Below are 25528 nucleotides of genomic sequence, written 5' to 3' on the forward strand. Positions count from 1 at the left end.
TTTCTAGCCCTGGTATTTGCGGTGAGCAAAGCTAAATGGCTGTCAGGCTAATAACCCCATAGTCACTAAAGAGAAAAATCCTCTGTTTTTATATGTATCTCATATAAATATCTCATATATCTATCTATATCTATCTATATATCTATCTATATATCTATATCTATATCTATATATCTATATCTATATCTATATCTATATCTATATCAATCTATCTATCTCTATCTATCTATCTCTATCTATCTATCTATCTATCTATCTATCTATCTATCTATCTCTAACTCTCTCTCTCTCTCTCTCTCTCTCTATCTATCTAAATCTATCTATCTATCTATATCTATCTATCTATCTATCATCTATCTATCTATCTATCTATCTATCTCTATCTCTATCTATCTATCTAGATCTAGATCTATCTATCTATGTATCTCTCTATATATATCTATCTATCGATCTAGATCTAGATCTAGATCTAGATCTAGATCTATCTATCTATCTATCTATCTATCTATCTATCTATCTATCATCTATCTATCTATCTATCTCTATCTCTCTATATCTGTCTATCTATCTATCTATCTATCTATCTATCTATCTATCTATCTATCTATCTATCTTTCTTTCTTTCTTTCTTTCTTTCTTTCTTTCTTTCTTTAGTGATTAAATCTCAGAAGATGCAAAGCAGAGCCTCTCCCACTATATATCAATGGAGACTGTGTGGAAAGAGTTCATAGTTTTAAATTTCTAAGAACTCATATTTCCAACGATCTTCCTTGGCCGGTCCACACTATGGCCACTGCAAAGAAGGCCCAACAGCGCCCACACTTTCTGAGGTTGCTGAAAAGGAGTGGTTTGGGTGAGAAGTTGCTGGCTACTTTTTACCGGTCTACCATTGAAAGCATTTTGGCATACTGTGTAACAGTGTGGTACGCTGGATGCTCAGCAGTGGATAAGAAGATGCTCCAGAGAATTATAAACACAGCACAAAAATTCATCCGTTGCTCTCTTTCTTCTTTGGAAGAGATTGCGAAGACCAGACTCCTCTCTAGAACAGGGGTCTCCAACCAGGGGTGGGATTCTACTAGTTTGCGCCTATTTGTTAGAACTGGTTATTAACATTCTAAGCAGTTCAGAGAACTGGTTGTTAGAAGAAATTACTGGCCTAATCCTATAAGGAAGGCAGGAAGGAAACATTCTGGTGTTGCTTACAGGACCTGCCTCTCCGTTAACCCTCCGTTAACGTTCTTGGCAGGACTAGACTTCCTGTCTCAGGAACTTTTCTGGAGTTTTTTTTCCCCTCCTTTGCTGGCACTTTGCTTGTGTGGAGTGACCATTCAAGGTTACAATGGCACTGAAAAAAGTGACTTATGACCATTTTTCACACTTACGACTGTTGCAGCATCCCCACAGTCATGAGGGGACAGGTGAGGAGATGCATACCTCGATGTGAGTGATGTTGAGTTGGCCACACCCAGCCAATAACACGACCAACTTAGCCACACCCACCAACTAAGCCACACCCACCAACTAAGCCATGCCCACAGACCCGGTTGTTAAAAAATTTGAATCCCACCTGTCTCCAACCTTGGCAACTTGAAGACTTGTGGACTACAACTCCCAGAATTCTGGGAGGAATTCTGGCTGAGGAATTCTGGGAGTTGAAGTCCACAAGTCTTCAAGTTGCCAAGGTTGGAGACCCCCTGCTCTAGACCACTAAAAATCTCCACAGACTGTTCTCATCCTGGTCATTCATATTTCGATCTGTTACCATCAGGGAGGCGTTATAGGTGTCTTAAAATGAGGACTAATAGATTGAGAAACAGTTTCTTTTCCAAGGCAGTAATTGTCTTGAATCAAACAGTGCATTTGTGATTTAGTCCTATTATTATTTTAATTTTTAAACTCTGTAGTGTGATTGTGATATAGTGTTTGGGGCACTGTGCTGGAGTAGCTTTCAAATTTCATTGTATTCATGGAATGCAATGACAATAAAGGTGTCCTGTTCTGTTCTGTTCCATTCCACTCCACTCTACTCCAATTCTATTCTATTCTATTCTATTCTATTCTATTCTATTCTATTCTATTCTATTCTATTCTATTCTTACGATGATGAAATCATGCACTAGGTGACTGCAGGGGCTAATTCAATTTTTGGAGGCTCCCTGATATAAAGAAAAAAATATATAGGGTAGGTTCAGAATTAGAATTCTAGAGATAGGGCTGCTGAAGCCAACTCCCTTTAATGCAGTAATATCAATGGTAACAGGTAGTCCTCAACTTACAACAGTTCATTTAGTGACTGTTGAAAACTACAATGGCACTGACAGACCGTTTTTCACACTTACGACCATTGCAGCATCCCCCTGTTCGAGTAATCAGAATTCAGACTCTTGGTAACTGACTCATATTTATGACCGTTCTGGGGACATTGATCCCCTTTTGCAACCTTTTGAGAAGCAAAGTCAACGGGAGAACCAGATTCAATTAACAATTGTATTACTAACATAACAACTGCAGTGATTCGCTTAATAACTGGGGCAAGAAAGGTCGTAAAAGAGCAAAACGCACTTAACAAATGTTTCGCTTAACAACAAAAATTTTGGGCTCAATTGAGGTCATAAGTAGTTGTTGTTCTGACCTCGGCTTCCCCCAAAACCCCAAATAGACTCTTTGTCCCAGCAAAACCCCTTTTATTAAATGAAGGTGAATTTCTTGCCTTCACTTTCAGCCAAAGGCCTGGCAAACAGTCTCTCAAGGGTGAAATTAGGAGCACAGACCTTATCTAGCCTGGAGAGCTGCCAAGTAAATATTTCCAAACGCAGTGCTGACAAGGAAGGACTCGGCACAGAGTCTCTGAGATGCACAGGCAGATCTTCACACTGCTGCAACGAACAAATTGTTTCCTGCAAAAGCCCCCTCCCCTTTTGCTCCTTTTTAAATCCCTATGGGAGAAGCCATTTACCGTCAACCTGTGGCTTTACTCCGACGTCGACCCTTAGTTCGTAATTGTTCTTTTCTTTTGGCAGCTCTGCGCATGCGCAGGCTGGGAACCAGCTCTAGCTGCTCCTCTGCCTCACTGCTCTCCGACTCCGAAGGCAGCTGACAACTGCCAGACTGCCCTGGCCCCATCTCTGCCTCTGACGCAGAGCCCTTGTCCGAGCCTTCCTCAGCCTCCAGGACTGGCCCATGTTCCTCCCCAACCTCCTCACTGTCTGTCTCTGCGGCCAGCTCTGCTAGCTGCCGGCAGGCCACAACACCTGCATAGTGATTAAGGCACCAGGCAGGAAGCCAGGAGACAGTTGTCTTCTTGTCACCCAGCCAATTTTCACACCTAAGGCAGAACTAGAACTCACCTAGATCCACCTTAGGTGTGAAAGCTGTCTGGGTGACAAGAAGACAGCGAGTTCTAGTTCTGTCTTAGGTGTGAAAGTTGGTTGGGAGACTTTGGGCTATCACCAGGCAATCACTTGTGAGTTCTAGTCCCACATTAGGCATGGAAGCAAGCTGGGTGACTATGGGCCAATCACCAGGAGATGGTGAGTTCTAGTCCCACCTTAGGTGTGAAAACAGGTGGCTTTGGACTATTCACAGGAGACGGTGAGTTCTAGCTCTGACTTAGGCCAGCTGGGTGATTTTGGGCCAGTCCCTCTCTCAGTCCAATCCACCGTAAGGAATTGTTGATGTGGAGAAAACAGAAGGAGGAAGGAGTGTTATGTATGTGCGCGCACCTTCAATTGCTGATCAGGTAATAAAGGTGGGATGAAAAATGCCAACTAATTAAAGCATCTCAAGGAATAGGCTGCCTGCCTGCCTGTTTGTCTTGGGCTGTCAGCTGCGTATCTCCTGAGCCTTCGTGGTCTGGGCTCCTCTGTTCAGTTTGGCTTGGCAAAAAATCTCACAGATGCAGCTGTGAAGTGATGTGGAATAATCGATTTGCCTCCTGCCAACTGGAAAAGTGCAAAATGGCTTGTGTATCTGCAGTGCCTTAAATTCATTCCCCTGTTCTCCTGGTGAATTTGTGGGTTGAGGTGGAGCCGTTTCCTAAGAGAGAACCAACATAAACAGAATAATACAGTTGAAAGGAACCTTTGAAGTCTTCTAATCCAACCCCTGCTCAGTTGTCCGATTTCTTCTTAAAAACCTCCAGTGTTGAAGTACCTACAATGTCTGGAGGCAAGCAGTCCCACTGGTTAATTGTTCTCACTGTGAGAAAAAAATAATAATTCTCCTCAGTTCTAGGTTGCTTCCCTCCTGGATTAATTTCCATCCGTTGCTTCTTGTTTTGCCTTCTGGTGCTTTGGAAAATACGTTGACCTGCTCCTCTTTGTGGCAGCCCCTCAAATACTGGAATACTGATATCATTTCCCCCCCAGTCCTTCTTTTCACTAGATTAGCTGTCCCCAATTCCTGCAATTGTTCTTCGTATCTTTTAGCCTCCAGCCCTCTAATCACCTTTGTTGTCCTTCTCTACACTCTTTCTAGAGTCTCAGTGTCTTTTTTTACACTGTGGCGGCTAAAAGCAGAAGGTTCCTGACTGAAACCCCATATTAGAATTCAGCAAATGTAGTGAAGGGGTGGGTTCTCCTGCTCTCTGGGTAACCCCCTGGAAGAGATGATGTGTTGGTGCAGAGGCAGGGAACAGTGATGCCCTGATGGTATCTTCCTCCAGTTTGAGTAGGAGATACGACAGAAGTCCTCACCCAGCATCAGCTCTCAAGTCTTGGATGGGAGAAAGTCTAATATACTCAACCCATGCTTCCTCTCAGAGGTGGTATTCAGCCGGTTCTGACCAGTTCTGGAGAACCGGTAGCGGAAATTTTGAGTAGTTCGGAGAACCGGCAAATGCCATCTCTAACTGGCCCCACCCCCATCTATTCTCTGCCTCCTGAGTCCCAGCTAATCGGCTGGGTCTCCTTTGGTTGCCCTGCACAGGAGAACGGAGCTGGAAAGCAGGTTAGTGGGGTGGGGAGGGAATGGGATTTTGCAGTAACCTTCCCCTAGGAGCGGGAGTGGAATGGAGATTTTACAGTATCTTTTCCCTGACACACCCATCAAGAAGAGGTGGGATTCTACTGGTTCGGACTGGTTCTGGCAAACCAGTCCCGGTCCAGACTGGTTCGCCGAACTGATATTTCAATCGACCGGCTGACCCCGCTCTCCCCTCCCTTCCCAGGAGTTTCCATGTGGCCCATTTTTGATGGAGGTAACGGCAGGATCTACATGGAGGCCCTGGGAGGGGGAAAACGGGCCTTCCGGAAGTCCGAAAACAGACCTATTTCTGGCTTCCGGAGGGCCTCCAGAGCCCGGGGGAGGCTGTGTTTGCCCTCCCAGAGGCCCTGGGGAGGCCTCCGGAACCTTGGGAGGGCGAAAATAGTCTCCCCCGGGCTCTGGAGGCACATCAGAAGCCGAAAACAGGAAGTTCTCATAGGCCACGCCCACCATGGGCACGCCCACCCAGCAACCAGGCAGCGAATCCCACCCTGCCACCATTCCACGCCACGCCCACCAAGCCACGCCCACCAAATCGGTAGTAAGTTTTTTTTTTGAATCCCACCACTGGCCCAGGGGATTCCAAACTTGGCAACTTGAAGACTTGTGGGCTTCAAATGCCAGAATTCCTCAGCCAGCATAATCTTAAGGTTGCCAAATTTGGAGACCTCCGCTCTAATCCAGGGAAGGTAATAGAGAAACCAGGAAGTCTTCTCAATTTTTTTTTCTTGCTCCCATCTATCCATCCTTCAGCCTGGTGGTCAGCGGGAGATCTGTGGGCTTCATTTGCGTGAGGGGTTGGAAGGGGAACTCATCAGATTTGCAGATGACGCCAAATTGGGGAAAATTGCAAACACTTTGGAAGGAAGAAGGATCTCGGCAGATTGGAACATTGGATCATCTGTCTAACAAGACGCAGTGACAGTGTGAACAATCAACTGATGGAACAGAAGTTGCCCTCAGAAGTTGTGGGAGTGTCATCACTGGATGCTTTCAAGAAGAGATTGGACTGCCATTTGTCGGAAATAGTGTAGGGTCTCCTGGTTGGGCGGTGGGTTAGACTAGATGACCTACAAGGTCCCTTCCAGCTCTGATTATCTGTTACCTGTTGCAGTTATTCTGTCTTGATATTTGGCTCATTTTTCAGGATTGATTGAGTTCTAATTAAACTATACTATGGCATACCCGTTTCTAACATGCAGACATGTTAGCCTGGAGCGTGATTACTGTTGATAAATTGGCCAGCTCTTGCAGATTAAATCATAATGTGACTATTGTTTGCATTTGACTTAATAGAATAGAACAATAGAGTAGAATAGAGTTGGAATATTGGAGAATGAGATGGGGATCTTCTGCATGCAAAAGTTATAATTGAACTGTGGAGGAGCTAAGGGGGGAATAGAATAGAATAGAATAGAATAGAATAGAATAGAATAGAATAAACAGAGTTGGAAGGGACCTTGGAGGTCTTCTAGTCCAACCCCCTGCCTAGGCAGGAAACCCTACACCACTTCAGACAAATGGTTATCCAACATCTTTTTAAAAACTTCCATTGTTGGAGCATTCACAACTTCTGGAGGCAAGTTGTTCCACTGATTAATTGTTCTCACTGTCAGGAAATAATCCAGCCATGATGTGGATCGGTGGCTTAGCCTGTTGTGATTTATCGGGAAAAAACCCCCCAGAATAACAAGAGTTGGAAGGGACCCTGGAGGTCTTCTAGTCTAACTTCCTGCTCCTAACCTCCTAAGGAAGTTTCTCCTTAGTTCTAGGTGGCTTGTCTCCTTGACTAGTTTCCATCCATTGCTTTTTGTCCTGCCTTCAGCATAGCTAAGAAATCTTTTGCTTAGGAGATGTGTAACTGCTATAAAGAAGTGTTTGGATTTCCCCCGTGAATAATCGAAGGTTGGTTTGCTCAGCTCGTATTTTTACAGTCCTGTTGTCAGAGGTTTCTAAAATCGGAGATGAATGTAGAGACGTCTCAGCCATCCAGTTGTCCTGTGGATGGATTTGGTGACTGATTTGAGGTGGGAGATAGGAGGCCAAAAGAGGTCAGCGTAAACGAGGTGGATTTATCTGAATAAAAGAGCAAGGAAAATGGGAATGTATTTGTCATCAGTACATAGATTGTGGGTGGAATGAGTCTTCTCGGGGAGAGAAAAAGATGTGGTGGATTTGAAGTAGTGAGTGTAAATTCTGCACACCTTCTCATATAGTAACTATGCCTCGTCTATGTTACATGGCTTATTCCTGGAATAAAATAACTAGCTGTCAGCGTTCCAGAAAGCCTCCACTCCAAACAATAACTCCGAGACAGACATCTTCTCAAAAGTTCTGTTATATTTAGATAGTAAACTGGCACATCTGGGGAATCCTGAATCTGAAAGTTCTGGGCTTCTGTGCAATAAATAAAAACTACAAATCCACACCCTGCGCCCCTCATTGCATCACATGCCCCAATCACCATCCATCCCAATTTGAGACATCCCCTCACCCAGGTGCAGAAATAACATGACCTTGACTTAGAAGAAGAATGCTATTATGTCTAACTAACATAACCTCCAAGAAATTCCCCCCTTCCATTTTCCCAGGGTCAAGAATGTGGCAGTGTGGAAGCATCTGGTCTCAGTATAGCTTCCAAAGCTGATACTAGCTAGCTATGTTTAGCCCTGGCTAAATATCCTTGAACCTTCAGCAAGGATTATATTCGCACAATGTTGGAAAAATGATGAAATACCGCAAGATGAAGAGACAATTAGGAAGATACTAGATTGTGCAGAAATGGATAGACTTACACTGAAAATTAAACAGAAAGAAGATGCAGGATATTATCAAACATGGAATTTATTTTACCAGTAGTTGGAAAAAAGGGAGTGGAGATTAAAAATGTAATTCTGTATCGTTAAGCAGATTAAATACCCAGACAGCATGATGTTTATTAAGCTCTAATAAATGTAAACAATAGAAAATTAATAATTTTTTTTTTAACCTTGGCTTAGGCAGATAAGGGGCTACATTTGCGCAGTAAGCAAGTTAGCATAGTCAAAAAAACATCCCAACTTTTACATTTTACCAACTTAAACCTCCAGTACTCTTCCCGCCACAAAGTCCAATTATTCCCCCCCTCTTTCTATGGTAGCCGGAAAGATAAGCAGAAGAAGGATTCTTGGAGGCTGACAGAAGGTACAGTGCACTGAAAAAAAGTGATTTACAACTGGTTCTCACACTTAAAACTGTCGCAGCATCACATGATCAAAATTTGGGCGGTTGGCAACTGATATGTCTCACATGATTGCCGTTTGTGGCCTTCCCAGCTGCCTTCTGACTAGCAGTCAATGGATTCACTTCACAACCATTTGATTCACTGCACTGATTCACTGAATAACCATGGCAAACAGTCATAAAATTGGGCATGGCTCATTTAACAAGCATTTTGCTTAGCGACAGAAGTTCTAGTCCCAGTCATGGTGGCAAGTCAAGGACTACCTATAGAACAGAGTGAGAAGGGACCTTGGAGGTCTTCTAGTCCAACCTTGTGGTCAAACAGAAAACCCTGTACCAGACAAGTAGCTGACCAATTCCTTCTTAAAAACCTCCATTGTTGGAGCACCCACAACTTCTGGTGGCAAAGTGTTCCACAGATCAATTGCTTTCACTATCGGGAAATCTATCCTTAGTTCTAGGTTGCTTCTCTCCTTGATTAGTTTCTACCCATTACTTCTTTTTCTGCCTTTAGGTGCATTTGAGAATAGATTGACTCCCTCTTCTTCGTGGCAGCCCCTAAAATATTGGAACACTGTTATCATGTCACCCCTACTATATCCAGTAACACATTTTAATACTCTCGGGTTTTTAATGATGACTCTGCAGAAGTAATCATTTGTGGTTCAGTTTTTGAAGCAACAAACTGCACCTGTCATGGCTGATAAATTTACTTAAAATATTTATAAATTGTAATCTCTAAGGCACATTGATACTCGCCGGCTGATTCATGTATGGAGTTTGCCTACTCAATGGAACCTACTTGGGCTCTATGCTAATTTTCCTTGTTCTGTTTCTCACCCACCCCTCCTACTTAATTTCAAAATATTCTTTATTTTTTTCCCCTCCTCCTCCTTTTTCCTCTCCTTTTTTGAAAATACTTGAAAGCTCACAACCACAAACCTATGGTGCCTCCAGGTATGCAGTGCATGTGAATGGGTGTTTGTGTGTCACGTTGTGGCTCTCGTTGTTGTTGTTTTTCTCCTCAGTCTGTTTTGGAATGAAACTCACTCAGCTTTTCTGTATTGCGTGCAAAACAGGTTTCCTTAAATGACAAACCTCTACAAAATATGGCAAAAACTACCTTGTGTAGGCCGTCAAACCAAGGATTGTGTATTCTTTTACATGCATATCAAATTGTGCTGGGCATTGTCACCACAGAAGTATCTGAAGGGTATGGTTAAAAAAAATCAAGATGGAAGCTTCAATCACGCCATTGTGGAAGTCCTCTTGACTTTTTTGACCTCCTCCTCTGACCCACAGATTAAGAAAAGATATTTTCAAGCTACTGTAGAAGACAGCAGGTGAGTACTGCGGTGAAATTCAGTTGGTCAGCAAATATTTGAATTATCTTGCATTTATACAGCTATTTCTGGTCACTGGTTTTTCCTAAGTTAGAAGAATACTTGATTTTTGCCATTAGCCTGGCCTGGCATGATGTAAACACAGATATGAGCCACTGTGGCACAGTGGTTAGAGTGCAGTAATGTAAGCTACTTCTGCTGGCTGCCGGCCTCCTGAAATTTGGCAGTTCAAATCTCACCAGGTTCAAGGTTTTGACTCAGCCTTCCATCCTTCCGAGGTGGGCAAAACGAGGACCCAAAATTGTTGGGAGCAATTTGCTGACTCTGTAAACCGCTTAGAGAGTGCTGTAAAGCACTGTGGTAGCAGTATATAAGTCTAAATGCTAGTGCTAGTGCTAGATTAGCAACCAAATTACTTTCACTCTAGACCAGAGCCCTCCTAACTTGACAATCGTACGTCTTGTGGACTTCAGCTCTCAGAGTTCCCCAGCCAGCATGAGGAATTCTGGAAGTTGAGGTCTGCAAGTATTAACGCTGCCAACTTTGGAGACCTCTGCCTTATACAACTGTGCTTCCTGCAATCCTCTTCATTGTCTCTCATATTTTCTCAGTTGATGGCTTTTCTACTCCACTGCACATTTCCTTTTGATTCCCACCACCACTACCCATAATCTGTAAGTTTTGTTTCCTTCCTCTGTGTTTTCACTGTGGTTATATCAACACGCTTAACTAGATGCTAATTGTGTGGCCACCGCCTTAAGTTTAATACCAGTAGAAGGGAATATTTGCAGTTTGGGATTGAACTCTGAGGTCCTTGATGCTCTCTGAGCTAGGTGGTTTTCTTGCAAACGTTTTATTACCCAACTAGGTAACATCATCAGTGCTAGAAGGGAGTGGGGTTTGCTCTTGGTTTATGTCCAAGTGACCTTGCCCTGCCAGTCTAATCAGGGAACTATTAGGAACACTCGCACCAACCATGACAAACCACTTAGATATAAGCAGCAAGCAAACCACACTCCCTTCTAGCCCTGATGATGTTACCTAGTTGGATAAAAAAATGTCTGCGACAAAACGATCAAGCTCAGAGAACACCAAGGACTCCACCAAAGTTTATTTATTTTTAGCCTGTTCATTTTTCTGTGGCATGCAAGAGTTTCGACTGGGCAGTTGGCAGTTTAAATGTATTTAGAACACTTAGAAAAGTAGTTAATTAAGTAACTAGGTTAAATGTGTAGGGGAGCACACTCTTAGCATATTAAACCACTTTGTAGGTGGGTCAGCTTTGTGATGTGGTCCGCACCAGAAGCTTATCCCAAAATATTAGCTCTACTGTATTGCAAGGTTGCATTAACAGAATTTTGCAACTGTATAAGCGCTTCTTCTCCTTCCACCCACCTGTACAGCCCCAGAAACTAGGGAGGGTTTCTTCTGATGTGTTTCCATGTCCCCATTGCCTCTGCAGACTCATCTGCCTTTTATCCACCATTGCCCTAGATGCAGCTTTCCTCCTGTTTTCCAAGGTCATTCCCATATGCCATTACAAGTGTTTCTCTTGCTCCATTCAGTCCAGTTATCTCTCTTTCTCTCTGCTATTTAATTGTTGGGAAGAAAACAATAATTCCCCATCCCATCTGGGTGGAATATTGGGGAATGAGGTAGGGATCTTCTGCATGTAAATGTTATAACGATTTCTTTGCAGTTACTATAAAAAGGTCAAGAAATGCAGTATTTGTGAGTCGGGACCTTTTCACTGGCTTGTAAACTAGTCATTGATCTAGATTTCCAATAGATACGCCAAGGCGCAATGAACACTGTTACCTTCCCACCAAAATGGCATCTATTAATCTACTCGCATTTTCATGCTTTCGAAACTGTTAGGTGGAGCTGGAGCAAGGAACGGGAACTCACCCTGTGGCGCAGCGCTTGGGTCTCGAACCTGGGCTGTTAGCTTTCCAGCAGATAAGCTCAGCATCTTGTGTGTGTGTGTGTAGGCCATCCACGCCTACACACACACACACACACACACACACACACACACACAAACACAAACACACAAACACATAAACAGTATACCATCTCTCCATCTCTCTCTCTCTCTCTCTCTCTCTCTCATCCATCTCTGTCTGTCTGTCTGTCTACCTATCTACAGTATCTATCTATCTATCTCTCTTCTATCTATCTATCTGTCTGTCTGTCTGTCTGTCTATCTGTCTATCTGTCTATCTCTCTCTCTATCTCTCTCTATCTATCTTAGTGTGTGTGTGTATGCATATCTATGTATAATATCTATCTATCTATCTATCTATCTATCTATCTATCTATCTATCTTAGTGTGTGTGTGTGTATGCATATCTATGCATAATATCTATCTATCTATCTATCTATCTATCTATCTATCTATCTATCTATCTATCTATCTATCTATCATCTATCTTAAAATAGCCAGCAAACAATGTGGTACTGTTATTCTAAACCAAATGGAGCTAAATAGTTTTGACTATGCTCCCAGCTCTGCTACACTCTGTGTTCCTGAAATAGGAAACTCATCAAAGTATACTTTCTGATGAATTGGGTTTGTATGAATGCTAACCTGGGCTAAAAATGGAGCTGAGGTTTGACAGCTAAATCCAATTTAGTGTTTCTCAACTTCAGCACTTTAAAGATATACGGCAGACTTCACCTTCCTGAATTCCCCAGCCAGCATGCTTATACAACAGTAAACCAGAATTTACAGCCGGGCCTCTAGAAGCATTAGCGTATTATCTCAATCAAAACTATCACATTTGAAAGCAGTAAAGAAAGCCGTGTGACTCATGACATGAAATAATGCAAATCAGGCTTTTAGTATAATTTGCGTGAAGATGCCATAACGTGGAAGATGTCATTTTGACGTCATTGTAGCTTCGACCAGTTACATATGAGCATACTGTCCTTTTTAAGATATTGTCCCTGAGTTGAATCAGTGCTTTTTTTCTTAAATCTGGAAAGTTTAAGATGTGTAGAATTCAACTCCCAGCATGTTGGTTGGGGAATCCTTAAAGTTGCCTTAAAAAAAAAAACAAACCCTGGGGTTAAATGTTCTAGGCCAGGAGTCTGCAAATTTGCCAATTTTTAGACTTGTGCACTTCAACTCCCAGAATTCCTCAGCCAACACTGCTGCCTGAGGAATTCTGGGAGTTGAAGTCCACAGCTCTTAGTTTCAAAGTTTGAAGATCGCTGTAACCAGACAATAGAATAGAGGTTGTCTTGCTCAATTGCTGTAAGTCTGGCTTACTGTACAGGTAGTCCTTGACTTACAACCAGAATTAAGCCCAACATTTCTGTGGTTAAGTGAGACATTTGTTAAGTGAGTTTTGTCCCACTTTATGACTTTTCTTGCCACAGTTGTTAAGGGAATCACTGCAGTTGATAAGTTAGTAACCCAGTTGTTAAGTGAATCTGGCTTCCTTATTGACTTTGCTTGTCATAAGAGGTGATCACATGACCTTGGGCCACAGCAATGGTCATAAATATGAGCCAGTTGCCAGGCATTTGAGTGTCAGGATTCCGGCAGTTACCCCCATCTAAATCATGAGTCTCGAGCCAAACTTCCAAAACTTAAAAAGGATTTATTGAGAGTTAACATGCCGGCACTGCCTGGGTATAGTCGACTCTGAGACACATCATTCATTGTCACTTTGACCCCCACAGCACCCCCTGGGTGTATCGTAATTCATATTCTCCAATGGGACACATCCATAGCCAAGAGTCATCAATCATGCTCTCCAATTAGAATTTTGCACAGCGGAAACTTCACTCACCTAGTTACTATCTTTGAAAACATTTATGGAATGCAGTTTCGGTTTTGCAAGCTGCCGCATTGCTCCCCCCTCCTCCCTTTCTGTGGGCCACTCTAAAAAGACCAGAGAAATATTTTATGAGTTGACACGGAGTTTTGATCCCATGATCCATGCTGCAAAGGTCGTGACTGTGAAAAAGGAGGCACGGATCAGCTCCGATTTTGCTTTTCATTTCATCTGTACCAAACTCGTCCTTCACCTTGTCACAAGAACAAAAGCTGTTTCATTTTTAATTAGGATAAAACGTAATAGAGAGATGAATGTTATTGCTGTTTTTGATCATTCTCTTCCCATGGATAAAGGTAGGATATACATCTGCGAGAGGGAATACAGATAGTCCTTAACTTAAGACCACCGAAGAGCCGCAAATTTATGCTGCTAAGCAAGACAGTTTGAGTTTGACTAAGTCCTTCATCTTGCAACCCTTCATTTACTCACTGTACAAAATTATGACGACACTGGGAAAAGTGACTGATGAACAGTGGCAGGATTCAAACAATTTAATAACTGGTTTGCCCAGGGTCAGGTTGGCTGTTATGGGAGTCGTAGCCCAGTGGCCCCCAACCTTTTTTGTGCCACGGCCCGGTACCGGCATCACAAAATGATCCGTGGCCCGGTACCGGCATCAGCACGCATGGCAAGGTGAGCCGAGCGACCAGCCAGCCAGCCGTCCCCCGCTTCTCCCCGCCACCTTCAACTCCTCCTTTGTACCTGTGTCGATGGGCTTCAGGATGACTTCGGGACGGTCGCTCGGCTCGCCTTGCCTTGGGTGCTGAAAGAATCCTTGCGCCTTAGTTTTGTTCGAAGCCACCACCCCACTCGATGAAACTAAGGCGCGAGGATTCTTTCAGCACCCAAACGCTGCTTTCCAACTGGAAAAGCTCACTGGAAACACTTTCTTATCAAAACAAGATGGCGGCGCCCAGCAAACTGGCGGCCCGGTAGAAAATGTTCCACGGACCGGTACCGGTCCAGGGCCTGGTGGTTGGGGACCCCTGGCGTAGCCCACTCCCATCCTCCAGCTCCAGCTTATGCAGGATGTGCCTTCTGCGATAGCCAACCTGACCCTGGGCAAACCGGTTATTAAATTACCATCACCACCCGTTATCGAAGTGGATCCTTGGCACTACGCTGCGCTGCAATGGAGAAACAGCCAACATAGTGGCTGGCACAAGGGAAGGAGGAGGAGCAGGGACAAGAAAGAGGGAAAGCGGCTTTCTCCTTCCCTGGTGTCAGTTGCTGCATTGGCCGTTTCTCCATTGCAGCGCAGTGCCGTGCCCTTTGATGGGTGGGTGGGTAATTTAACAACCAGTTCGCCTGAACTGGTGCAAACCGGCTGAATCCCACCACTACTTGGGAAACTTTTTCAAACTTAATGATCGTTGGGAGAAATCCCATGGTCACGTGATGAAAATTTGGACACTTGGGAACTGGCATGTATTTATGACGGTTGCAATGTCCCGGGATCACTTCATCCCCTTTGGCGACCTTTTAACGACTGTGTTACTAACTGAACAACTGCAGTTATTCACTTAACAACTATGGCAAGAAAGATTGTAAAATGAAGGAAAACTCATTTGACTGTCTTGCTTAGGAAGGGGAATTTTGGGCTCAACTGTGGTCGCAAGTTGAGGATTACCTGTAGAGAAGGATACAGTCTTTTTTTAGCATTGGACAAATGACCTAACCTCTCCCTTTGATCTTTGATGACCCTCCTCACTCTTACTTTTCTTTTACACCGGCTTCATCACAACCGGTCCCCAATATCCTTTTGTGGTGTGTGCATGGGTGTACTTTTGGGAGTGTAGCTTGTTTGTGCCACCCATGTTGTGTTTGCTTTGTAACCGATTGCTTTGAGGCATGACCAGCGATGTTGACTTTGCCTGATTGTTGTGTGTGCTTCCAGCAACAACTCACAGTGTATCTTTCGCTACCGGAAATGTGTACCGTCCAGTACTTTGTTTTATATACTTTAATTAAGGTTTCTGGATCTGAACTGCCAAACTACAGGCTATCATTAGGTGGCAGTAAAGGACCACATCTTGGTGTCTCATTGTCACCATCTAGTGGTCATTTGAGGCTTTGCAGCCCAGACCTGGTAATCTTAGCTGTCAAAAAGAAGTCAAGATTGTCTTGATAGTAACAGGAAAAAAAAAGAACTCTCCATGTTCAGGGCCTCAAATAAAGCCTACAGACCAGGTGAAATTTCTTAAAATTTTCACATTCTACTGCATGTACTTTGTTTTATTCCAGTGATTGTATGATTCTTTGTGCCCGGTTCTTTTATTCAAAAGCATGGTACATCTAACAAAACCACATATTCTGGAAGGAATGGGAATAAAGTCTCAAGGGTGGAGACAAAGTGAAGGAAGTTATTCTCATTAAAGTGAAGGAAGTTATTCTCATTAAAGTGAAGGAAGTTATTCTCATTAAGTTTATGTCGTAACGAAGACGTGGCTCATATATGCGTCACGTTGCTATTTTTTTTTTTTTTGCAACAAACTGGCATTTTGGGGGCTAATTCATTCCAGACAAATTTTGGGGGGACAATTTGTTGATTGGTTTTTGAAGGGCGCATTCAAGTGAGCCACCCAGTCTTGCTGAGGAATTTCAGGGTAAGGAATGAATGAATTGTCAGAGAAAAATGCTCACATTGTGTCCCAAACCCGAATAACGAATCGGTTCCTGGACGTGCTGAAAAAGGAGTTCTTGCAAGGAAATTCGGTCTAGGCAAGGAGTTCTCAAACTGTGGGTTGTGATCCCCCCAGGGAGTAGAAAGCAGATTTGAGGTAGGGGTCTTGAACCATATCACACTATGGCTGAAAATGCTGGGGATCTGGACAGAACAAGAGGGATCTAGCAGGGATCCAGCATTTCACTGGACTGGGTTGGGATCACAAATTTAGGTTTCCAAGAATGATGGAGAACTTAAATGCCCTTCATACTACACATTTCACCACTCGACTCTTTTTAGCATGGTAGAAAAAAAAAATTGCATATAGATGCACCTTTTTTACTTTTAAAAAGCTGAGGCTATATGTAGTTTATAGTACTATATATACAGCATATATACAGTATATGTAATAATATATACAAGCCATTTCTATAAATACAAAACTAAATCTAACCATCAAAATCCAAATTCAGAGATTCATTTTTTTCCACCTCAAGCACAAAGCCCAGAAGTGGTTTCCAAGCAGAAACAAAGTTAAACGTGTCTTTTTTTCTTTGATTAAGGCAGACAATTTTGCCATCTCTGCTGATTCCAGTCAGTCATCCATTTGGAGACACCTTCCTCCTTTCTCATACTAGTTTTATCTGCTCATCCTGCTTTTAGAGAACATCTAGAGATGAAAATTCCTAATTCACCTCCCATTCTTCTGTATTTGCAATATATGGTACAGACACACAATCCCAAGGGAGGGAAAAACTTTCCATGAGATGGTTCTTGTGTTTTCTCTCTTATTTTTTTTTCTCTCTCTCTCTCTCTTTCTCTTTTGCTTGAAATTGATTTTGGATTTCTTCCAATTTAGGCTCATTCCACCTTTGAATCAGCTAGAGTTGCTGAGAAATCTGAAGAGCAAATCAGGATTAACTTTCAGGTTAGTAATGGCGGAGAATGACTTATGGGAAAATAAACTTAGCGTGTGAAATGGGAATTTTTGTGGTTCTGTACTGGAGTTCTTGCAAACAGAGTTGGAAATCCCAGCAGAGGGGAATTTTAGAGAACCACAGAAATGACCTTGGAGAGGAAAGGTAGAGAAATATGAATTAAGTCTGGGATTGGAAGACGTTAGAGAGAAACCTCCTTTGATTCTCTTTGGTATAAGACAACGTTTCCCAGCCTTCCACCATTTTAAGATGGGTGGACTTCAACCAGGGGTGAGTTTCTACCGGTTCTGTCCACCTCTGTAGAACCGGTAGCTCTGAAGAGCAGCAGACATAGAACCGGTTCTATGTCTGCTGATGTTTTTGCCCACCTGCCCACCTGGGCTCTTACCTGATCTTTATTTCCTGATTGAATGAGGCACAGCTGCAGTTAAAAAAACAAGAAAAGAGGGCTGTTTCAAAGGCTGCTTCTTGGCAGGCAGCCTGCTAATGATGATTAACAGGCACGTGGCTCACAGCTGCCAGGGAAGCTGGTAAATCCCGAACCGGTAGTTAACCCTGTTGTATCCCACCCCTGACTTCAACTCCAATAATGCCCCAGCAATGCTGGCTGGGGCATTCTGGGAGTTGAAGTCCACACATCTTAAAAAGACTAAGGTTGGGTAGCACTGGTATGAGAAAAAAAAGAAATCACTGTGAGGCTTTTAAAAAGAATGCCAGCCCTTTGAGGTAGGCTAAATTGGGAAACCAACCCCATTAGAAACACTGCAACTCCACTTTACGAAAATGGCTGATAATAACAGACTTTTGAAAGCTTCCCACAATTCCCCTCTCTCCCTCTATAAAACCAAATTTCTCGCTGGTGCTTTTGGTTTTTCTAGGCTTAATTCATGTTTTGTTACCAGCTTCTACATTCTTTGTCAAGGTCATCTCTGATAGTTTACAGGAATGCAGGTCTAGCCATCTCTCCTTCTACTTCCCTTGTGTAAGCCAGTATGTTTAAATAGCTACTGTGAACGCATGTATTCTGCCTAGGGGAATATGCTTTAATCATTTAAACTCACTTTTCTCTTTGCTTGTGTGCACAAGACAAAGCAAGTTTGGTCAGATGGCTGCAATTCTCCATGCCTGTGGGAATTTGGGCTTAGTCATCTGTCAAAACTTGCTATCCTTTTGCTGTGTAAATGGGCCGGTCAAAAGGAAGGAATTCTATAGCCTATATTCCCCTGCTTTGCTTGCACAAGCCACCGGATTATGAACTTGGTCTCAATTTTAATTGTTTGGAAATATATGATGGCTATGAAAACAGCAAATGAAGGTAAAAGCCAAAACAACAAGGATTTATATTTTTGAAAAGAAACATTTAATATATTTTTTTTGAAATGTTGCTTTGTACATACACAGTTCATCAGGAAATCTTTCATCTTAAAGAAAATGAAAATAAATAAATATATGAGGCTAAGAATGAGGCCAAGAATGAAAAAAGAAGATTAAAAATCTGCCTTACATTTTTTACTGGTTAGGAGTCACTGGCTCACTAATGAATTCAGTACTATAATATGAACAATACAAAATATTATTCAAAGTTATCCCAACATTCCTGCAATAATAACATGTATTGCTGTGTCTTTTGACTAGTATAAAATGTTGCCCTTTGCAAAACAGACAAAAATTACACATACTATGTTATCTGAAATGATATAATATGGCATTCAGAATAATCCCAAAGGGGCTTTTTGCAAGGGGCAACTGGACTTCCTGGTTTTTCTCTGAAGACGTTTTGATTATCATCCAAGAAGCTTCTTCAGCTCTGAAGAAGCCTCTTGGATGAGAAGCAAAATGTCTTCACTGAAAAACCAGAGAGGCCAGTTGCCTCTTGAAAAAAGCACCTTTGGGACAACGATGACCTGGATGACTGAGATTCTCCACAGACGCTCAGAATAATATAACTTTTCCAATGTCTGAATATTCTTTTAGGCACTGCCCCATGTCCAATGCAGCCATAATTCTGGTACAAACAGTCAAATAATATAATTAAAAATATTAAGAAGAGCAATGGGTCTAGAGTACAGTTACAGTTATCTCACATTAAGATGTCCTCTGGCGAGTTGGCACCGGTGGGTTGCCCATGGCAAACTGGCATAGACTCTCTTTCTCTTCTGTTTTGCTACTTAGTTTTGTTTGGTGTTCCTGGTCCATTTTTTCTCACTGCAAATGTAGCTTCATTGTTAACATTTCTGTTTACTTCTTTTAATTTTAATTGTTTTGTAGTACTTTTAAAAAACTTGTTATCTTATGGTAAGCTGCTCAGACTTGCTGCATCAGTGCAATGGGCGGCATAAAATTTAACTAACCAACCAACCAACCATCAGCCAGCCTGCCAGCCAGACAGCCAGCCAGACAGCCAGCCAGACAGCTAACTAACATACTTCTGCTTCTCTTTAAGGAAAGAACAACAGCCAGAATCATCTCCAAGGTCTGTATATTTTACTGAAGTCCATCTTTTATGCCCTCCCATTTCACTCTCTCTTTATGTCTGTGTTCCCGTTCTCTTTATGTCACGTGTGTGATGGGTCCTAGCAACAAGGAGAGCCATTCAAACAAACACCATAAATGTTCAACACACTCGCATCCCGTGCTATGAAACCATGTCCACAGGGTTTCTCTGTCCAATTCACCGCAGCCAGATCATCACTGCCAACTCACATCTGCCAAGTTCCTGCAGGACAACTCCACATGGCCAGCTCACCACTAAGCATCTCCTGGTGGGCAGCCAGAATGCAGAGTGTGTTGCAGTAAGTGGTGGAGAGGTGGCAGTGGCCGGGGGCTTCCCATTTTCACACACGGCACTGTTGTTGCCGCTGCTGTGCTAGGTGCAGAGCCGCTGCCAATCACCAGTGTGGTGCATGTGAAAATGGGAAGACCCCATATGCTGCCACTCACCCCAATGCGCTCTGTTCACCCATTCACTTGCCCGCCTGCAGCAAGCTGTCACCACAGCAAAGTTGGCTGCCTGGAGTTGTCTCGTGGAGACTTGGTGGTGGTGAATTGACAGAGGTGAGTTGACGGTGCTGAGCTGGCCATGCCAAATTGTCCCATTCCGGTGTTGTCCACATGCCTTGTGTGGACAACCTGTAAACAGTGAGCCTTTGATCCTCCTTTTCTGCCTTTCCCGTGACTTTTAGCAGGTGGGAGTTCTAGAGCAGATACTGCAGCAGCCTCCAGATTACTGCTGAGATGTGGCACCGTCCTTTCAAAAATGGAAAAGAAGATGGAGGATCCATGTCTTGCAGGAAAGCTGGCATAACAGGTCTCAATTCTCTAAATTGAGAAGTTAAACCAGGCTTCCCAAGTTGTTCTGACCTAGGTTTCCCCAAAAAAGCACTAAGCAGACTCTTTGTCCTGGCAAAACCCCTTTTATTAAACGAAGATGAATTTCTTGCAGTCACTTTCAGCCTGGCAGACAGTCTTTCAAGGGTGAAATTAGGAGCACAGACTTTATCTAACCTGGAGAGCTGCCAAGTAAATATTTCCAACCGTAGTGCTGACAAAGAAGGGCTCAGCGCAGAGTCTCTGAGATGCACAGACAGATCTTCACACTGCTGCAATGAACGAATTGTTTCCTGCAAAAGCCCCCTCCCCTTTTGCTCCTTTTTTAATCCCTATGGGAGGGGCTATTCACCATCCACCTGTGGCCTTACTCCCACGTCGACCCTTTATTCATAATTGCTCTTTTCTTTCGGCAGCTCTGCGCATGTGCAGGCTGGGAACCAGCAACAGCTGCTCCCCCGCCTCAAGGCAGCTGATGACTGCCAGACTGCCCTGGCCCCATCTCTGCCTCTGACGCAGAGCCCTTGTCCGAGCCTTCCTCAGCCTCCAGGACTGGCCCATGTTCCTCCCCAACCGCCTCACTGTCCGACTCTGCTGCCAGCTCTGCTGGTCGCCGGCGGGCCACAACACAAGTTGTGGCATTCCAGATGTGTTGGGTTGAGCCCTATCAGTCTTCAGCTCATAATCATGGTGACTGAAGCATGATGGGAGTTGTAGTTCCGATCACGGGGAGAACACCAGGCTGGGAAAGGCGATTCTGAAGCGACAACGAAGCGGTGATCATTTCCCCTAATCCTCTCTTCCCTCACCTGTATCTCAGCCTTTCTTTTGGTCCCAACAGCAGTGAAAGAAAGGACGTTCATGTACGCACCAACATTTGTCACACATCCCTGCTTTTGAGCAAAAATAATAATTCTTTCTTGAAAGCCAGAGGAGTTGCTCTCTGGCTGCATCAGTTCCTTGCAAACTTGGTTCGAAGCACGTAGTTCCCCTGACTATCTGCCTTCTGCATTGGATGATGGTTTGCAGAGTGTTGAAAATCAGGCTGCAGGTTTAGTTCAAGCTAAAGCCCTAAATATTTCCAGGATGCAGCTTTGGTGATAGAACTAAACCTAGTTCCAGCCATGCCTTCGTGTGAATCTATGGTAGCGTGCGGTGGAACTACAGCAGTTCAACTATTTCAAATGTAGGCCAAACAAAATGGCAGACGTCAGGCCTCTGGCAAGGGGACACTCTGGGCATTCACTCGGACAGCAAGTGGAATGAGGGATCAGTGGGTATAGACCAATGTTTTCCAAACTTGGCAACTTTAAGAGATGAGGACTTCAACTCACGCTGGCTGGGGAATGCTGGGAGTTGAAGTCCGCACCTCTTAAAGCTGCCCAGTTTGGAAAACATTGGATCGATCCATACTGTAAATGGATAAGTGGGAGACAGAAAGACAGAGAAGAGAAAGGGAGAAACGAAGAGAAAAATTCGTCTGATTTCACTCAACATTCTTAGGATATGATCCCTTTTACACAATATTTTTCACCAAGGTTATCCTTGGAACCCTTGATTTTTTTAAAAAAAGATTTAGTTCCATATCTTGTTGTAAAGTTTACCAGTTTGTCTGAAATTCTTATCTTACTTTTTTTTTATGGGTGAGGCCGAAGAAGGTGACGTCCAGAAGATATCTTAGACAGCTTCATGGTAGAGTGAGGATGTGAAACTTGGATGTCCTTAACTTTAGCCACTATATCTTGCTGCCTTTCTGGAAAAAGACACCTGTTTGTAATACAGATAGCCCTGGACTTACAACCATTTGTTTAGTGACTGTCCAAAGTTACAACGGCACTGAAAAAAAGTGACTTGTGACCAGTTTTCACACTTACAACCGTTGCAGCATCCCCATAGTCCTGTGATTAAAATTCACTCTTGGCAACTGACTCAGATATATGACGGTTGCCATGTCCCAGGGTCACCTGGTCTCCTTTTACGATGTTCTGACAAGCAGAATCAATGGGGGGAGCCAGGTTTGTTTAACAACCATATGACTAATTTAACAATTGCAGTGATACACTTAACAACGGTGACAAGAAACATCGTTAAATGTGGCAAAACCTATTTAACAACTGTCTTGCTTAGCAACAGAAATTTTGGGCTCGATTTTGGTCATAACTTGACTATTACCTATAGTCTTCTCCTTCTGTAGAGGTAAACCTCTATGTACATCCATAATTGTGTCCAAAATTTCTGCTGCTAAGTGAGACAGTTGTTAAGCGAACTCACGATCTTTCTTGCCGCCGTTGTTAAGTATAAATCACTGCAGTTAGTAGCACAGTTGTTAAGTGAATGTGGCTTCCACATTCAAGTTCCTTGTCAGAAGGTCGCAAAATCACATGACTCCAGGACCACCATAACTATGTAACCGTCATAACTAGGAGTCAGCTGCCAAATGTCTGAATTTGATCAATGTGACCATGGGGATGCTACATGGATTGTAATCATGGAAAACAGTCATGGGTCCCTTTTTCCAGGGCTTTGTAACTTGGAACTAAATGAACTGTTATAAGTCAGGGACTGCCTGTATTTGCAACCATTGTTCTGCCCAAGAGAAGAGGTATGAAGGTCGACTTCCTTACCCATATTTTGGAACTGTTCAGAGAAGCTTTTTTGTTGCTTCCTGTTGTCTCCTCTCAGTTGTTGTTGTTCTAGAAACATAGGCGGTATCTTGTTTCCTGCAAGAAATCCGTAGAATCATAGCGATTTACAGGCCAATTCTTCACTCAGTCCTGACATCCACATTCAAGTTCCCTTGACAGATGGCTGCCCAGCTGATGCTTAAATGCATCTAGCAAAGAGAAGGGCACCATTTCCTTCGATCATTGGCTCAAATGTCAAAGTACTAAGACAGGCAGCCTGCCTAGTGTGCTCTTAGGACAAATGGAACACTCAAACAGAGAGGCTGACCTCAAGAATATTCCTGTCCTGAATTAAAAGCGGGAGTGCAGTTCAGAAAAGAACGGTCCCATAATTTTATTTTGGATACCATATGAGTCAAACTCAAGGCCTGGGGGGATGGATCTGGTATGCGAGACCACCCTGGAAACAGCGAAGGACCGGCCCGCAGTGACTCTGCCAGCAACAACAGAGCTCAGAAGGGTCGTGTGTGGCCTCATGAGCTCCGTTTTCACTGGCAGAGGGCTGCAGGAGGCTGTTGCAGCTGAAAACGGAGCTCGGGAGCCCGTTTCCGCTGGCAGAGGGCTGCAGGAGGCTGTTGCAGCTGAAAACGGAGCTCGGGAGCCCATTTCACTGGCAGAGGGCTGCAGGAGGCTGTTGCAGCTGAAAACGGACCCTGGGAGCCTGTTTCCTCTGGCAGAGGGTTGCAGGCAGCTGTTGCAGCTGAAAACGGAGCTCGGGAGTCCGTTTTCGCAGGCAGAGCGCTCTGGCTACCACAGGCACCCCCCAACATGATGTCAAGATGGCCATGCCTTATGACCACGGCTCCCTTGCGCCCCCCAGAGGTCAAACACAACTCAGCCCTCATAGCCCTGATGCGGCTCTCAATGGAATCAAGTCTGACACCCCTGGTCCAAGTAATGGGTGAAAACTTGTTAAAGAAAAGAGCCAACCTAGAAGTAAGAAGAAATTTCCTGACTTGTGAGAAAAACCAATCAGTGGAATAGTTTGCCTCTTGGAGTTGTGGGTGCTCTATTGCTGGAGGTGTTCAAGGAACTATGGGAGATTCATTGTCTACAATGGTAGAAGGACACCTGCCTTCAGCAAGGGGTTAGACTAGAAGACCTCCAAGCTCCCTTCCAATCCTATGATTCTGTGCCCTATCTCAGGGACTTTGGAAGTCAGTTAGCAGGCGGCAATCCTTCCCTCCAAAGGTTGTGAGTAAGACCTTTTCGAGATAAAAGGGAACATTCTTGCATATTCCTAATTTGCCTCTCTCTGCCCTGACCTGAAGATCTTAGTGAGTTGCATATAGGATTTGACTTAGCTACAGTGACAGATCAGAATTAGTTGCATGTTCTAGTTTAATGAAAAGAAGGACGATGAGGGACATGATAACAGGGTTCCAATATCTCAGGGGCTGCCACAAAGAAGAGGGAGTCAAGCTATTCTCCAAAACACCTGAAGGCAGGACAAGAAGCAATGGGTGGAAGCTAATCAAGGAGAGAAGCAATCTAGAATGAAGGAGGAATTTCCTGATAGTGAGAACTATTAATTAGTGGAACAACTTGTCTCCAGAAGTTGTGAATGCTCCAACACTGGAAGTTTTTAAATAGAGATTGGACAGCCACTTGTCTGAAATGATATAAGGCAAGGGCCTTCAAACTTGACAAGTTTAAGACTTGTGGACTTCAACTCCCAGAATTCCTGAGCTAACATGACTGGAGGAGGAATTCTGGGAGTTGAAGTCCACAAGTCTTAAAGCTGTCAAGTTTGAAGAGCCCTGGTATAAGTTCTCTTGCCAGAGCAGGGGGTTGGACTAGAAGATCTCCAAGGCCCCTTCCAACTCTCTTATTTTGTTGTTATTCTACATACAGGATTCAACAGAGCTACAGTGACAGATCAGGATTACCCAGTTACCGGGTAGTACTTGATTTACAGCCATTTGTTTAGTGACCGTTCGAAATAATAATGGCACTGAAAAAAGGGAGATATGACTGCTTTTCACACTTATATAACCATTGTAGCATCCCCATGGCTTCTGGAGTTTCAGTTTTTTGATTGTTCTGATCACTTTGTCTCCTTTCTGGAGAAAACTGGATGAATTATAGAAAGTGTTTTTAGACTATCCATTATCCTGTTCCTGGTAAGTCCCGATGGAGAATGGACTTCCTGCGGTATTGTTATGGATCATTTTTGGATAATCAAGATAGATAATCCTCTAGAGGTAGTCCTCAACTTACTATCAGTCGTTTAGTGACCATTCCAACTTACAGTGGCACTAAAAAGAGTGACTTATGACCATATTTCACACTCACCACTGCAGCACCTTTGTGATCACGTGATCAAAATTTGGACGCTCGGCAACTGGCATGTACTTACGGCTGTTGTGGTGTCCCAGAGTCATACTTTTGCAATCTCCTGGCAAGCAAAGCCATGGGAAGCCAGATTCACTTAACAATTGCCGTGATTTCTTTAACCATAACAAAAAAGGTTGGAAAATTGGCTAAGACTCACCTAACTGCTGCCTCGTTTAAC

At 43.5% G+C, this 25528-nt stretch overlaps 1 protein-coding gene across 6 annotated transcripts in view; it reads left to right on the forward strand.

Moving 5' to 3' along the window:
* Positions 1–25528, forward strand: part of KCNQ2 (potassium voltage-gated channel subfamily Q member 2) — a 124258-nt gene that overhangs the window by 66166 nt on the left and 32564 nt on the right. For 4 of the 6 annotated variants that reach the window (XM_087928882.1, XM_087928884.1, XM_087928878.1 and 1 more), the window contains exons 9-11: positions 9136–9165; positions 16924–16992; positions 19446–19475. In XM_087928882.1, the coding sequence (XP_087785008.1) occupies positions 9136–9165; positions 16924–16992; positions 19446–19475 (129 nt within the window). The remainder of the gene's footprint in view (positions 1–9135; positions 9166–16923; positions 16993–19445; positions 19476–25528) is intronic. The other 2 variants (XM_087928879.1, XM_087928881.1) reach the window with 1 other exon arrangement.

Source organism: Pseudonaja textilis, chromosome 3, assembly GCF_049901715.1.
Source record: "Pseudonaja textilis isolate UNSWEBS1 chromosome 3, rPseTex1.2, whole genome shotgun sequence".
Taxonomy (NCBI): Eukaryota; Metazoa; Chordata; class Lepidosauria; order Squamata; family Elapidae; genus Pseudonaja; species Pseudonaja textilis.